Below are 13,342 nucleotides of genomic sequence, written 5' to 3'. Positions count from 1 at the left end.
AGGGTGGTTTTCCCACTTTGCAAACATCTTTGCACATTTTTGTTGGCTTGTACAGGTATCTTTAGAATACATGATTCCACACAAAGGGAAAAAGGCAAGAGTGGGAAATGGCTTGTAAGAGCATCATTGATTTACAAGGTAACATGAAGGTTGTGAAATACTGAGGAGCAGCTGAACTGTACAAGCAGGCAGACAGAATTTGTTTCTATTGCAGCATCAAATTAAGTCCCTCTGGCGAAAAGTCAGTTAGTTTATAAGAGTCCTTATGGAATCTGGCCACTTTTCTGCTTCCCCTAGCAAAAATGCTCCCAGTCATTCTGCTGACTCTGAGGTTGCCCACTTCAGTGATCAGAGCAAGCTGGGGACAGATGGGTTCTGAGGCTCTGACTCGGCCCTATGTTGGGGTCAAGAAATGGAGTTCTCAAGATGTGTTGTTAGGTTTCCCACTGGGCTGTTGTCCTGTAAATGTCGGCTGCCTCTGGACATCACAGTTTTGTACCAGAGATAAAACAATACTACCATTTTATTTGGTGGAGATAAAACAAATTATCATCTCGGAAATCTTGCTTGATTCAGAATCCTAATTTCCTTACTATTGTTCTATGGGTTTTTGTTGTTGTTGTTGTTGCTATTTACTTTTTTTTTTTTTTGGCCCTTTTCTTCTATGTTCATCCAAATCTTTCTCTCTTTCCCTTCCCCTGCCACCTTCTTCAAGTAAAAAATCGGAGCAATACTTTCCATGTAATACCTACATATTTGGTTTTCTCAACACCAAGAGAAAACTATAAGAGCAAAATTGAAATATGAATAATACACAAATATAGCATACTCTTTCTGATCTGTATTGCACCTAATTTGGTAGCCCAGTTGACTGAAGGATGCATTTTGTTTGATTTTTGAACTTGAAAATTATTACTCTTGCACTCTTCATTACCCCCTAATGGTGTTACTTCAGGTTGTTTCTGAAATATTAGGATTCAGTGTTTTACTACTATCTCTGTCTTAGGACTCTGAGGAAGAAAAAGAGAAAATCTGAATGTCAATGGAATATATTTTATTTGACATATACTGAACTTTATTCTGCTGCCTTCACCCAGGACCAAGTTCTGCCATTCTTTTTTTCTTGAGACAAGCTTTGCTCTCTTATTCCTTTGACATCTTTTGTAATAATAGTGTTACATTTACATGGGGCTTTGTAATGAAGAAAATATTTCCAAATGGACTATTTCATTTGGCCTCCCTGGGACACTAGAAGAGGCAAGATGGATGGCCCCATTTTTGAAAGAGGAAACAGATGTTCATAAAAACCAAGGTAAGGATCCAGATCTTCGGATTCATGTCTACCCTTCCTACATCACTGTGGCGCAAGGAGCCACAGAAATAGATTTACTTTTCTTTCTCCCTTTTCTCTTCCTGGTAGATGAACATTAGAATCTTGGTTTTTGACATTATTTTATGATTAAGGATTTACTGTGATATAGTTAGAGAATATGGAGAAGGCAATGGCACCCCACTCCAGTACTCTTGCCTGGAAAATCCCATGGATGGAGGAGCCTGGTGGGCTGCAGTCCATGGGGTCGCCAAGAGTCGGACACGACTGAGCGACTTCACTTTCACTTTTCACTTTCATGCATTGGGGAAGGAAATGGCAACCCACTCCAGTGTTCTTGCCTGGAGTATCCCAGGGACGGCGGAGCCTGGTGGGCTGCCGTCTATGGGCTCGCACAGAGTTGGACACGACTGAAGTGACTTAGCAGCAGCAGTTAGAGAATGAGTTATTGCCCCACATGCTGTTAGGTAAGAAGGTATAATACTTAGCTGATTAGTGACTAAATGAAATTACTATAATAGAAAATCTTGAAGAATAAGGTGATTATTAACTGTAAAAGTTCAGTCACAAATAATGAAATAAACCCCAAATAATAGTGGGTAGCTCAGCTGGTAAAGAACCCACATGCAATGCAGGAGACCCTGGTTCAATTCCTGGGTCAGGAAGATCCATTAAGGGATAGGCTACCCACTCTAGTATTCTTGGGCTTCCCTGGTAGCTTAGCTGGTAGAAAATCTGCTTGCAGAGCAGGAGACTTGGGTTCGATCCCTGGATTGGGAAGATCTGCCAAGAAGGGAACAGCTTCCCACTCCAGTATTCTGGCCTGGAGAATTCCATGGACTATCCATGGGTTCGCAAACAGTTGGACATGACTGAGTGACTTTCACTCACTCACTCACCCAACAGTGGCTTAAACTGGAAAGCAGTTTACATTCCCTGTCAAATAAAATTCTGAAAGAATAGGCTGGTATGGTGACTTTGCCTTGCAAATGCTCCGAACACCCACACTCCTTCTGGCTCACTGCTCTGGTAGCCTGAGGTGTGGTTCTGTTTCTTATGTGCAAGGCAGCCTTCTCAATCTGGGCAACAAAAGGGAGAGAAGCATAAAGATAAACCCAGGAATAAAAAGGAAGCTCTTACCTTCATGAGGGAAGTAAAAATGAGCAATATAAATAAGCAAATGTATTATGTTAGGTGGTTATCTCTGCTCAGGGAAAGGACGTGGGGATGAGAGCATCATAATTTTAATGAGATAGGTGTGGCCATAGCATCAAGGTCCCATTTGACAGAAAATTTGAAAGGGGTGAGGTAGAAAGAGGGATGTCTAGGGGAAGAATGTTTGTGCCAGAGGGAACCGCAGATGGAAAGGTTGATTTTGGTTTGTTTGGAAAAAATCAAAGATGCTAGTGTGGCTGAAGGGTGAGCAAAGGGAAGGCAAACAGGAGATGAGAGAGGTAAGGGGGAAAACAGATTACACGGTAAAATACCTTCCTGGCCATCACAAGGCCTTCAGCTTTCACACTAAGATAAGCAGTCGTTGGAGGTCTAGGGCAGAGAAGGGATGTGATATAAGTAACATCTAATGGGAACCTTGGCTGCCATGCTGAGAAATGCCTAAAGGGGAGGCAAGAGGAGAAGCAGGGAGGTCCAGTAGGAGGCTCCTGCAGTCCAGCGGAATTGCTGGTGGCTTGGACCAGTGTGGTAGCAATGGAAACAGTGAGAAGTATTTGGATTCTTGATACGTTTTGGAAAAAAGTGAACATTAAATTTACATTGCTGTACTAACGCATTACTACAAACAGTGGTTGAAAACAACACAATTGATTATCTCACAGTTTTCACTGGTCAGAGTCCAGGCATGGCTTATCCTGGTTCTCTGCTTCAGGTTGTCATCACACTGAAATCAAGGTGTCCATGGGGGTCCCTTCTTATTCGGAGGCTTGAGTCAGGAAGAACCTTCTCCCAAGCTCATTTAGGTTGTTGGCAGAGTTCATTGCCTTGTGACAGCAGAACTCCTAGGGGCATGCTTCTTTAAGTTCAGCAGGAAAGCCTCTAGCCCACTGGCTAAGAGAGTCTTAGTCATGAGAATGACATCCCATCACCCTTGTTTTATTCGGTTGGTTGGACATATCATTAGTTCTGGGGAGGGAGGGAACTTCTGTGTACTAGGAGGCTGGAATTATTGGAGGTCACCCTAAGGTCTGTCCACCACAATGAACAAACAGTTTTATTTGTTTATTTACTTAGATGTGTGACGCAAAGAAGAGAACAAATGAAAACCTGAAGTTGCATTTACTGAGATAAAGAAGACCCAGGGAGGGGAGATCAAGAGCTCAATTTTGGCTACAGCAACAAAAACAAAATACTGAGCTGGCTGTTACACATCCACAGGTTGCTGTGTCCTTCTCCAGGGGATCTTCTTGACCCAGAGATCAAACCTGTGTCTCTTAGGTCTCCTGCATTGGCAGGCAGGTTCTTTACCACTAGCACCCCTTTGGGTGTGTTCACATGCACCCACAGGAAGATATCAAATAGTTGCATGTATGATCTAGAATTAAGGGAGAAGGTGAGAGATATAAATGTAGGACTCATTAGCCACATTTAAAATAAGTGGTATTTAAAGCCAAGGAATGAGGTTGCTAGGGAATTGAGAGTAGACAGAAAACAGGACTAGACCTGGAGGTCCCCAACATGAAAAAGCCAGAGAGTCTACAGAGAAGCAGGAAAGAAGGGAGATGAGAAGGAAGAAGAGTGTCTGAGAGTATAGAGTCCTTGTAGTATCCTTTTTAGGTTGATTTAATTCATTTCAATCTCAGAAAGCCAAGTTTTTTTTTTTCTTTTACCTTTCAGTTTGGGGAGACGCCTACCCACCCTGCTAGCTCTTTCTCTCTGAATGCACTGCCTTTTAGAATGCCCTTAGATGTCAGAGGTTAATGGAAACAAGTTGTGAAAGTTCAACAAACAGTTTGCATTCTTGCCCAAACAAGCCAACCTAATTCAGCCTGAGACTGTACAACATGGTCAGTGGGAGGGTGGTAGTGTTTTATTTTGGGACCGACCAAATAGAAAACAGGCTGCTCTGTGAAGCATGTTACCCCTGGTGTCAGGTGACACAGATCAGGCACTACCTCAAAAGCAAAGGCTTAAAACAATGACAAGAGAATGAGCCTTCTGTTAATATCCTAGAAGTGGACAGGACAGGCCTTTCTGTCTATACCTTCCGACATTTATTTCCGTGTACAGAAATCATTAAAAGTATTAAAACGTAAGACCTTTCTATGGGCATAATGAACTATCCTTTTTTCACCTAATCATATATTGGAGTTAAAGATATGTTTCAATACCATTTACTTTGGGTTAAAATCATTTCTGTTCTTACAGGACACAGAGAAAAAAAAATCATGAAATTCTAAGTGGTTAAAATAGAAAAGAGGACTCCACTTGTGCAAATTCAGTACTTTCTATGTAATTAGCATTGTAGATGATGTATAAATGCACGTACATCTGCCGTGTCATTAGCTGTGTATGTTGAAGCTCTGTTGCTCAATTCCTAGTGCTTGTTACACCTAAAACAAAACCCCGAATGTTCACTTAGAAAAAAATATCTTTTCGCCAATTTCCACTCAAGCATTTCTTAGGTGTCTTCATTGCCTGGCAAAGTGTGCACAGGTGACAAATTATTAAGCCTTTTTAAAAAAAGTGAGTAGCACTGATTCAGAAATAATCATGTTTCAAACAGGGGACAATTAATTCTATCAGCTCTCTTGCACAAATTTGGTTACAGTCCTCATCTATCAAGTGAGGAAACAGAAGCAGAGTTTGACAACTTTCTCTGAAAGCAGGGGGAGCAAACGCTGCCCTTGGCAGTGAGGCAGGCTGGCTCTTGTAAGACCACACAGCTGACATCCTGGTGGGGACCCGCGGAGTCCGGAAGCAGGAGTTACCGCCAGGGAATGAAATGACTGCATTGCTTTTCACATGGGCCTGGAGGTCAAGTTAGTTTATTTGTTTTTAATTTAGCTGAAATTATAGGCTGGTTGAAAGATTCCTTTGACAGTGGGGGTCTTTTGAATGAGTCACATAAACTTTTGGTTTCTCTCTCTTTCTTCCAACCCCTTGTCCCCTTTGCAGGATTAAAAAAGCACTTGGGAGGTATACATTAATCTTGCTGGTGTTGTCAGAAGTGATCAGCGAGTTTTATTAAAAGCTCTGGGACTGCCTGAAAGACCTCCTTGTCTGAGTTTGAAATGAAAGGGACATGTTAAGATCTTGGGGCACATTGTAGGACCCTTCTTCCTGCCCCTTGGACTATGAGCTGACACCCCTGAAGGAAGCTGAGAAGCCCCCCTTTGTTGAAGGGATTTTCCTGGTGAATGGAAACGACTTGGCCCCTGTCGGCATGAGCTCTCCGAGCTGGGGTGGGCTTAGTGCCCTGCTCCTGCTGCTGCTGCTCCCAGGCTGGGCCAGCCCCACCTTTGTCCGTGTTAACCAAGGGGTCAGGGTGATGAAGGGCAGTTCCGCCTTCCTGTCTCAAGATGACCTGAAGTTCACCATCCCCAAAGAGAAAGATGCCTGCAAAGTGGAAGTCGTGATGAATGAGCCAATAACCCAGAGGGTTGGGAAACTTACTCCACAGGTAGGTCATATCTGAGATTTGCTATTTAGTAGTGTGTATATGAATCTGAGTATGTGAGAATGTAAGGGGAGGAGGGCAGAGAGGAGAGAGAGAGAAAGATAAAAGGTCTTCCTTCAAGCTACCAGAGTTGAGTGCTGTTAAGAAGTTCAGATTTGAAATAGTGGAGTTGCAATTGATGGGCATAATACTGAGTTGTTTTTTCTATGCAAGGTGAAACCTGTTAAAATTTTTTTGAGGTATAACTGACATACAACATTAGTTTCAGGTGTGCCAGGTAATGATTTGATATTGGTCAAAACTATTTTTGAATGTTCTTGACTGACTGTGAATTACAAAACCAACGGGAGTTACTCCTGTTTATGTTAACACCTGTGGTGGAAGGCTGGTTCAGACTTATGGATGGATGGATTTTTAAATGAAAAATACACAAATTGACAAATCTTTCCAATTTATCCTCTCTATTGAAGATAATGAATGTAAATCTTACTAAGGTGAGGGAATCAAATACCACTCATTTTAGGTACATCAGCACTCTGAGAAACTTAGGGGGGAAACAGAGGAAAATGGGGACAGAGAGAGAGAAAATGAAAACAAGGCCAGCCTTCCAAGGGTTGGAGTGGGCAGTCTCCTGTGTAGTGTGATATAGTCAATCTCTATGGGACTATTACTGCCCAGATTATCTCACCCTGGCCAGTCAAGGTGCCTTTGGATAAGATGTCAGGGTTCCAGGACAATTTTAGGACACACTTGTACTACAGAATAGCAAAAATAAAACATGAAGACATTTTTATCTATTACCATCACTCAAACAGTCCCTTGAATAATGGAAGAGATCTGGAAAAGAGATGTGAAGATACTTTAAATAGTCACTGTTCTTCAAAAATATCTGCATATATTTTTTTCCATTTAATCATGGTCTTGGAGAACTTATCATTTAAGGGTATTCTGTGCTGAATCCTTTTGAAGGGTAAAGAGTTATCCTCTAATTCACTGGGTTTAGGAAAGCCCCAATTATCAAATATTTGTTTAAAGTAAAAATTTTTGTCTATACACAGTAGAATATCACTTCTGATCTTATTACTTGTTCTTACTGTGGTTTAACTTTCCTCTCAATGCAAACAGTTTTGAGAATATTCAACACTGGATGTGACTACTTCTTCTGGCAAAATACATCATTTCTATTTGCTGAACTGTGAGCATTAATGTTCTTTCTATTTAGCTAAAAATAAAAAATCCATCAACTTATTCAAAAGTGATAACAGATGTTGTAAAGAAGAACTAAAGAGACAGAGATAGGGGACTTCTTTGGCAGCCCAGTGGTTAAGACTTTGCTTCCAGTGCAAAGAGTGTGGGGTTGACTGATGAAAGAAATCAAAGAGGACACAAATAGATGGAGAAGTATACCATGTTCATGGATCAGAAGAATTAATATAGTGAAAATGAGTATAATACCCAAAGCAATCTATAGATTCAATGCAATCCCTATCAAGCTACCAATGATATTTTTCAGAGAACTAGAACAAATAATTTCACAATTTGTATGGAAATACAAAAACCTTGAATAGTCAAAGCAATCTTGAGAAAGAAGAATGGAACTGGAGGACTCAACCTGCCTGACTTCAGACTATACTACAAAGCTACAGTCATCAAGACAGTATGGTACTGGCACAAAGACAGAAATATAGATCAATGGAACAAATTAGAAAGCCCAGAGATAAATCCACACATCTATGGACACCTTATCTTTGACAAAGGAGGCAAGAATATACAATGGAGAAAAGATGATCTCTTTAACAAGTGGTGCTGGGAAAACTGGTCAACCACTTGTAAAAGAATGAAACTAGAACACTTTCTAACACCATACACAAAAATAAACTCAAAATGGACTGAAGATAAAAATGTAAGACCAGAAACTATAAAACTCCTAGAGGGAAAATAGGCAAAAAACTGTCTGACATAAATCACGGGAAGATCCTCTATCACCCCCCTCTCAGATTAATGGAAATAAAAGCAAAAAGAACAAATGGGACCTAATTAAACTTAAAAGCTTTTGCACAATGAAGGAAATTATAATCAAGGTGAAAAGACAGCCTTCAGAGTGGGAGAAAATAATAGCAAATGAAGCAACTGACAAATAATTAATCCCAAAAATATACAAGTAGCTCCTGCAACTCAATTCCAGAAAAATAGATGACCCAATCAAAAAATGACCAAAGAACTAAACCAACATTTCTCCAAAGAAGACATACAGATGGCTAACAAACATGAAAAGATGCTCAATATCACTCATTATCAGAGAAATGCAAATCAAAACCACAATGAAGTACCATTTCATGCTGGTCAGAATGGCTGCTATCAAAAAGTCTACAAACAGTAAATGCTGGAGAGGGTGTAGAGAAAAGGGAACTCTCTTATACTGTTGATGGGAATGCAAACTAGTACAGCCACTATGGAGAACAGTGTGGAGATTCCTTAAAAAACTGTAAATAGAACTGCCATACGACCCAGAAATCCCACTGCTGGGCATACACACCAAGGAAACCAGAACTGAAAGAGACACGTGTACCCCAATGTTCATCGCAGCTGCTGCTGCTGCTGCTGAATCACTTCAGTCATGTCCGACTCTGTGTGACCCCATAGATGGCAGTCCACCAGGCTCCCCCATCCCTGGGATTCTCCAGGCAAGAACACTGGAGTGCGTTGCCACTTCCTTCTCCAATGCATGAAAGTGAAATGTGAAAGTGAAGTTGCTCAGTTGTGTCCGACTCTTAGTGACCCCATGGACTGCAGCCTACCAGGCTCCTCCACCCATGGGATTTTCCAGGCAAGAGTACTGGAGTGGGGTGCCATTGTGTTTACAATAGCCAAGACATGGAAGCAACCTAGATGTCCATCAGCAGATGAATGGATAAGAAAGCTGTGGTACATATACACAATGGAGTATTACTCAGCCATTAAAAAGAATGCGTTTGAATCAGTTCTAGTGAGGTGGATGAAACTGGAGCCTATTATACAGAATGAAGTAAGTCAGAAATAAAAACACCAATACAGTATCTTAACGCATATATATGGAGTTTAGAAAGATGGTACTGATGACCCAAATGCGAGACAGCCAAAGAGACACAGATATAAAGAACAGTCTTTTCGACTCTGTGGGAGAGGGCAAGGGTAGGATGACTTGAGAGAATAGCATTGAAACATGTATATTACCATATGTGAAATAGATCACCAGTCCAAGTTCAATGCATGAGACAGGGTGCTCAGGGCTGGTGCACTGGGATGACCCTGAGGGATGGGATGGGGAGGGAGGGGGGAGGGGGCTTCAGGGTGGGGAACACATGTACACCCATGGCTGATTCATGTCAATGTATGGCAAAAACCACTACAATATTGTAAAGTAATTAGCCAATTAAAATAAATAAATAATTTTATTTATTTATTTATTTTATTTTTAAAATTTTTTTTATTTTTTTTATTTTTGCATTCCAAACATGAACCCCTCCCACCTCCTCCCCATAACATCTTTCTGGTCATCCCATGCACCAGCCCCAAGCATGCTGCATCCTGCGTCAGACATAGACTGGCGATTCAATTCACATGATAGTATACATGTTAGAATGGCATTAAAATCATCCCCAAGTAAAGTCTTTTATACATCCATCTCAACAGAACTGATTCAAATGAATTGGTCCTGGCTATTATAAACAGTGCATGCCCAGCAGTAATTTTTTTTTAAAAAAGGAGTGTGGGTTTGATTCCCAGTCAGTGAGCTAAGAGCCCACATTGCACATACCTCATGCCCGAAAAACTAGAACATAAAAAGCAGAAGCAATAAATTCAATAAAGGCTTTAAAAATGGTCCACATTCACCCCAAAAAAAATCTTAAAAAAAAGACTGATACATACTAGCTCAAACTGACATCTCTAGGTATTCCACTTACCTCCCTATGGTTATATCTCATTCTGAAACACATCAGAATTCTATGGAGAGCTCTTGTGTTGGGAGTATTGCTTATGATATTGTAACTAAATGTCTCCTTCCAGTTTCCCATGAGCTTTTTCTTTTATCAGTCAGTGATCTTCAGATGGGCATCTAAACAGTGTTAGTTTGTGCTAATGGCCCCAGGTCACACTTGTATTCCCAAGTGTGTAGTAATTGCAACATCTCCCCACTTTCTCCAACATATAACTTCTGCTGGAAGGTGTGTTTGATTGAGGTCTATAAGTTAGGGGAAAGGTAGAGGCCTGGGATGGCTCGTGCCTGGAGCCCTGATGCACTAAATGTGATAAGTTGCTGAACATGAATAGGCTCAATAGCAGGCAGTGGAGCCCTCACTACAGGCACTGGGGTCAAAAGCAAAACCTTGGGGTTTTGTGGGGCAGCAAATAGGACCCTAATCCTACATGACCGGGGTCCTTGATAGAGCAGGGACTCAGGGCTGTATGGAAAAAAGTGGATGCCTCATAAAGACTGATAATTTGATAATGGTTCCAATAAATATATTTTTTTAAAAATTGTTCAACATTTATTTAGAAGTAAAGCTGACTATTTTGTGAGGGAAGAAGAGAGGGAAAATTCCCCCTGTAGTGCAGAGATATTAAGCTCTGGCCTCAAGCATTCAAAAACAGTACCCTATTATTCCCCAGATTCTCCCTCCTTAGAAAGCATTTTGGGGAGAATCTACTGTGACTTAAACCTTTGTGGATATCCTGTCCCTCTCTCCATTCCAAATAGCCTATGACTTCTAAACACATATAGCACTTTCTATGAGAATAATGAAAAAGTCATAATTTTTAGTGATATTTTAATGGTGCTCATCACTTGGCCAGTTCTGAGGCCCTGGAGAGCAAAAAGGGATCCATGTGAGCAGAAGTAAGCAAAACACTTATTTGGTCACAAGAATCAAGGATTGTAGGAGATCTCTAAGTCATCTCCTTTTCAAACTTTCTCTGATTTTAGGGCAAAAACCCATTATTGGAAAGACGATGTGGAACAAAAACAACATACCTGTCTGGTTTAGGAAAGTCAGCATTGCAAGGCAAAGGAACAGGGCTCCATACATCCCCAGAGGGTCCCCTAATGTGCTGTGGCTCATTAAAGGATCGTGCTTCAGTGTATGCATATCCAGAGGTACCTCTGACATCTCAGTTCTCATCCAAGAATCCACCTGCCAGTGCAGGACTGAAGACTCAAGAGATGTAGGTTCGATCCTTGAATCAGGAAGATTCCCTGGAATAGGAAATGGCAACCCACTTCAGTATTCTTAACCTGGAAAATTCCATGGATAGAGGAGCCTGGTGGGCTATAGTCCATGGGATCACAAAGACTCAGACACGATTGAACATGCACACGCGAAGTAAATATATTTATTTTCTTAAAATGTGGAGTTTCATTACCTTCTGGACAAACATTAGAGCTTTGTACTATCAAGAAATTTGTCTATCTGGAAAAGCTTTTTCAGATCACCAGGTGATCTTCCTATTTTCTTATTGTGATAATTTGAACAAAACCAAAATTCCTAAGTGAAAAGTGTTTTTTTGAGGAATATGTCCCTGTTTTTAATCCTGGCAGATGCCGTTCTCTCTAGGGATTTGTGTCTTATGGAGTTTTTGAAATTAAGCATAACCTTGTGCATGCGTGCGTGCAAGTGCACACACACACAAACACACAATGTATGCATTACTCCTCAATAGAGGTGAAAGCAAGCTTATGTGGGCCCATTCCTAGTGAGATGACTGTATTAACAACACCCTGCTGTGTAATGAACAGTTTCATGTGATTTGCACAGAAAATGTTTTGTTTAACATCTGTTCAATTAGTGTTTTCATTTCATTACTGAAGTTTGTCTTAGGACCAACAGGTTCATTTTCCTATTGGATATTTGGAAAGGAATTCGCTTGGCGCATACCAGTACCTTCTGTCTAGATAACCCTCTTGATATAGTCAATTAGAGAAGGTCGATGGTGATATGTTCTCCTCATGTTTTAGGACAAGACTTACCCCCACACAGCATTGCTCACACCTGTCCCAAAGCAAGAAATTTCCTGGGTGGAAAAGCACCACAGTTTAGTGCTGAGCTTGCTCTTTTGAATAGGAAATATAGCAGTAAGAAAATCTCTCTCGTTTGAACCAGTTTACTGTCATTAAAGTGAGTAATGAGTTAGGAATGTGTGACAATTTAATTATAAATTGTAATTGAAAAGCAGTTGGAGTGGAAAAAAACAAAGCTAGACAGTAATTAGAAAAGGATTTAACTCTCCTTTGTTTTGGTTAGTAAATTTATGGACAATTATGGTTGTCGCCTTTTATAAAAGGAAAACATATCATGAAACATAAAACAGATGTTTCTTTTAACAAAGCAGATTGTCTCTTTATTACCATGACTATTTGTCAATGATATGGGGAAGGTCTTTCCTTTATCTCCTTCCTTGTTGTCAATTAAAAAGAGGAAGCGAAGATGTGTGTAGAACAGGAATGCAAATAAATGATCTCCTCTTCTACAGATGTCTTTGCTTCCTTTTTCTGACAGTAAGGAAGGAGATAAAGAAGAGACCTTCTGACTAGAGTAGAGTCAGAAAGGATTATGTTTTCTGTAAATGTGTGAGGCTGTACTTAGGCACAGGCTAAGCAGCATGAACTCAGCAGTGATGACATGTAAATACCTCGAGAGTATTTCTTAGTACTCTACCAAGTCAGACTGTACAGAATGAGTGTTATGGTGTGATTGGAAGAGAAAATTCTTTTAAGAAATATGACCCCAGAATATAACAATTGGCAATTTCCCTAATAGTTCTGAGTTAGGTGGTACAGTTAATTATAACTCTGCTTGAAGAGAGAAAATTGCCTTGACGTTGCTGTTTGTCACACGAATCACTTCTGTTATTACATAACTAGTAACCACAGTCTTTTGCAAGTAAATGAGAAACCACTGTGAGTCTTGTTTGGCTTTGATCAAACACAATAGTGTCCATAGTAAGCAGCTTCATCTTTAAATATAAAAACACTATTTGGAAAGGAAAGCAATAAAAGGAGAAGAAAAAATACACACAGAGCTAATATAGCATGTTGGTATGTGGGCTAAGACGTGTCTTTCCCTGTGTACATACAGGTATACTTCCTTAGTTGCTATAAACCCCTGAAAGGTATTGGCTAATAATGTTTTAAAAAATGGAACCATATTTTAAATATACTATAAAAAGATAATTATTTAGAGATCATCACTGCCTAATTTATCTGCTTCAGTTCAGTTCAGTTCAGTCGCTTAGTCATGTCCGACTCTTTGCGACCCCATGAATTGCAGCACGCCAGGCCTCCCTGTCCATCACCAACTCCCGGAGTTCACTCAGACTCACATCCATCGAGTGGGTGATGCCAT

At 40.5% G+C, this 13,342-nt stretch overlaps 1 protein-coding gene across 24 annotated transcripts in view; it reads left to right on the top strand.

Moving 5' to 3' along the window:
- The window catches only part of FREM1 (FRAS1 related extracellular matrix 1), a 183,370-nt gene that overhangs the window by 25,049 nt on the left and 144,979 nt on the right, over nucleotides 1-13,342 (top strand). For 17 of the 24 annotated variants that reach the window (XR_009599245.1, XM_060409486.1, XM_060409483.1 and 14 more), the window contains exon 2: nucleotides 5,462-5,966. Coding sequence is in view for 23 of the 24 variants with exons in the window: in XM_060409486.1 (XP_060265469.1) it covers nucleotides 5,730-5,966 (237 nt within the window). In the remaining variant the exon portion in view is untranslated. Of the gene's footprint in view, nucleotides 1-1,006; nucleotides 1,313-5,461; nucleotides 5,967-13,342 lie in introns of all 24 variants that reach the window. The other 7 variants (XM_060409484.1, XM_060409487.1, XM_060409489.1 and 4 more) reach the window with 1 other exon arrangement.

This window comes from Ovis aries, chromosome 2 (genome assembly GCF_016772045.2).
Source record: "Ovis aries strain OAR_USU_Benz2616 breed Rambouillet chromosome 2, ARS-UI_Ramb_v3.0, whole genome shotgun sequence".
Taxonomy (NCBI): Eukaryota; Metazoa; Chordata; class Mammalia; order Artiodactyla; family Bovidae; genus Ovis; species Ovis aries.
This window is presented reverse-complemented; position numbering and strand designations above follow the sequence as displayed.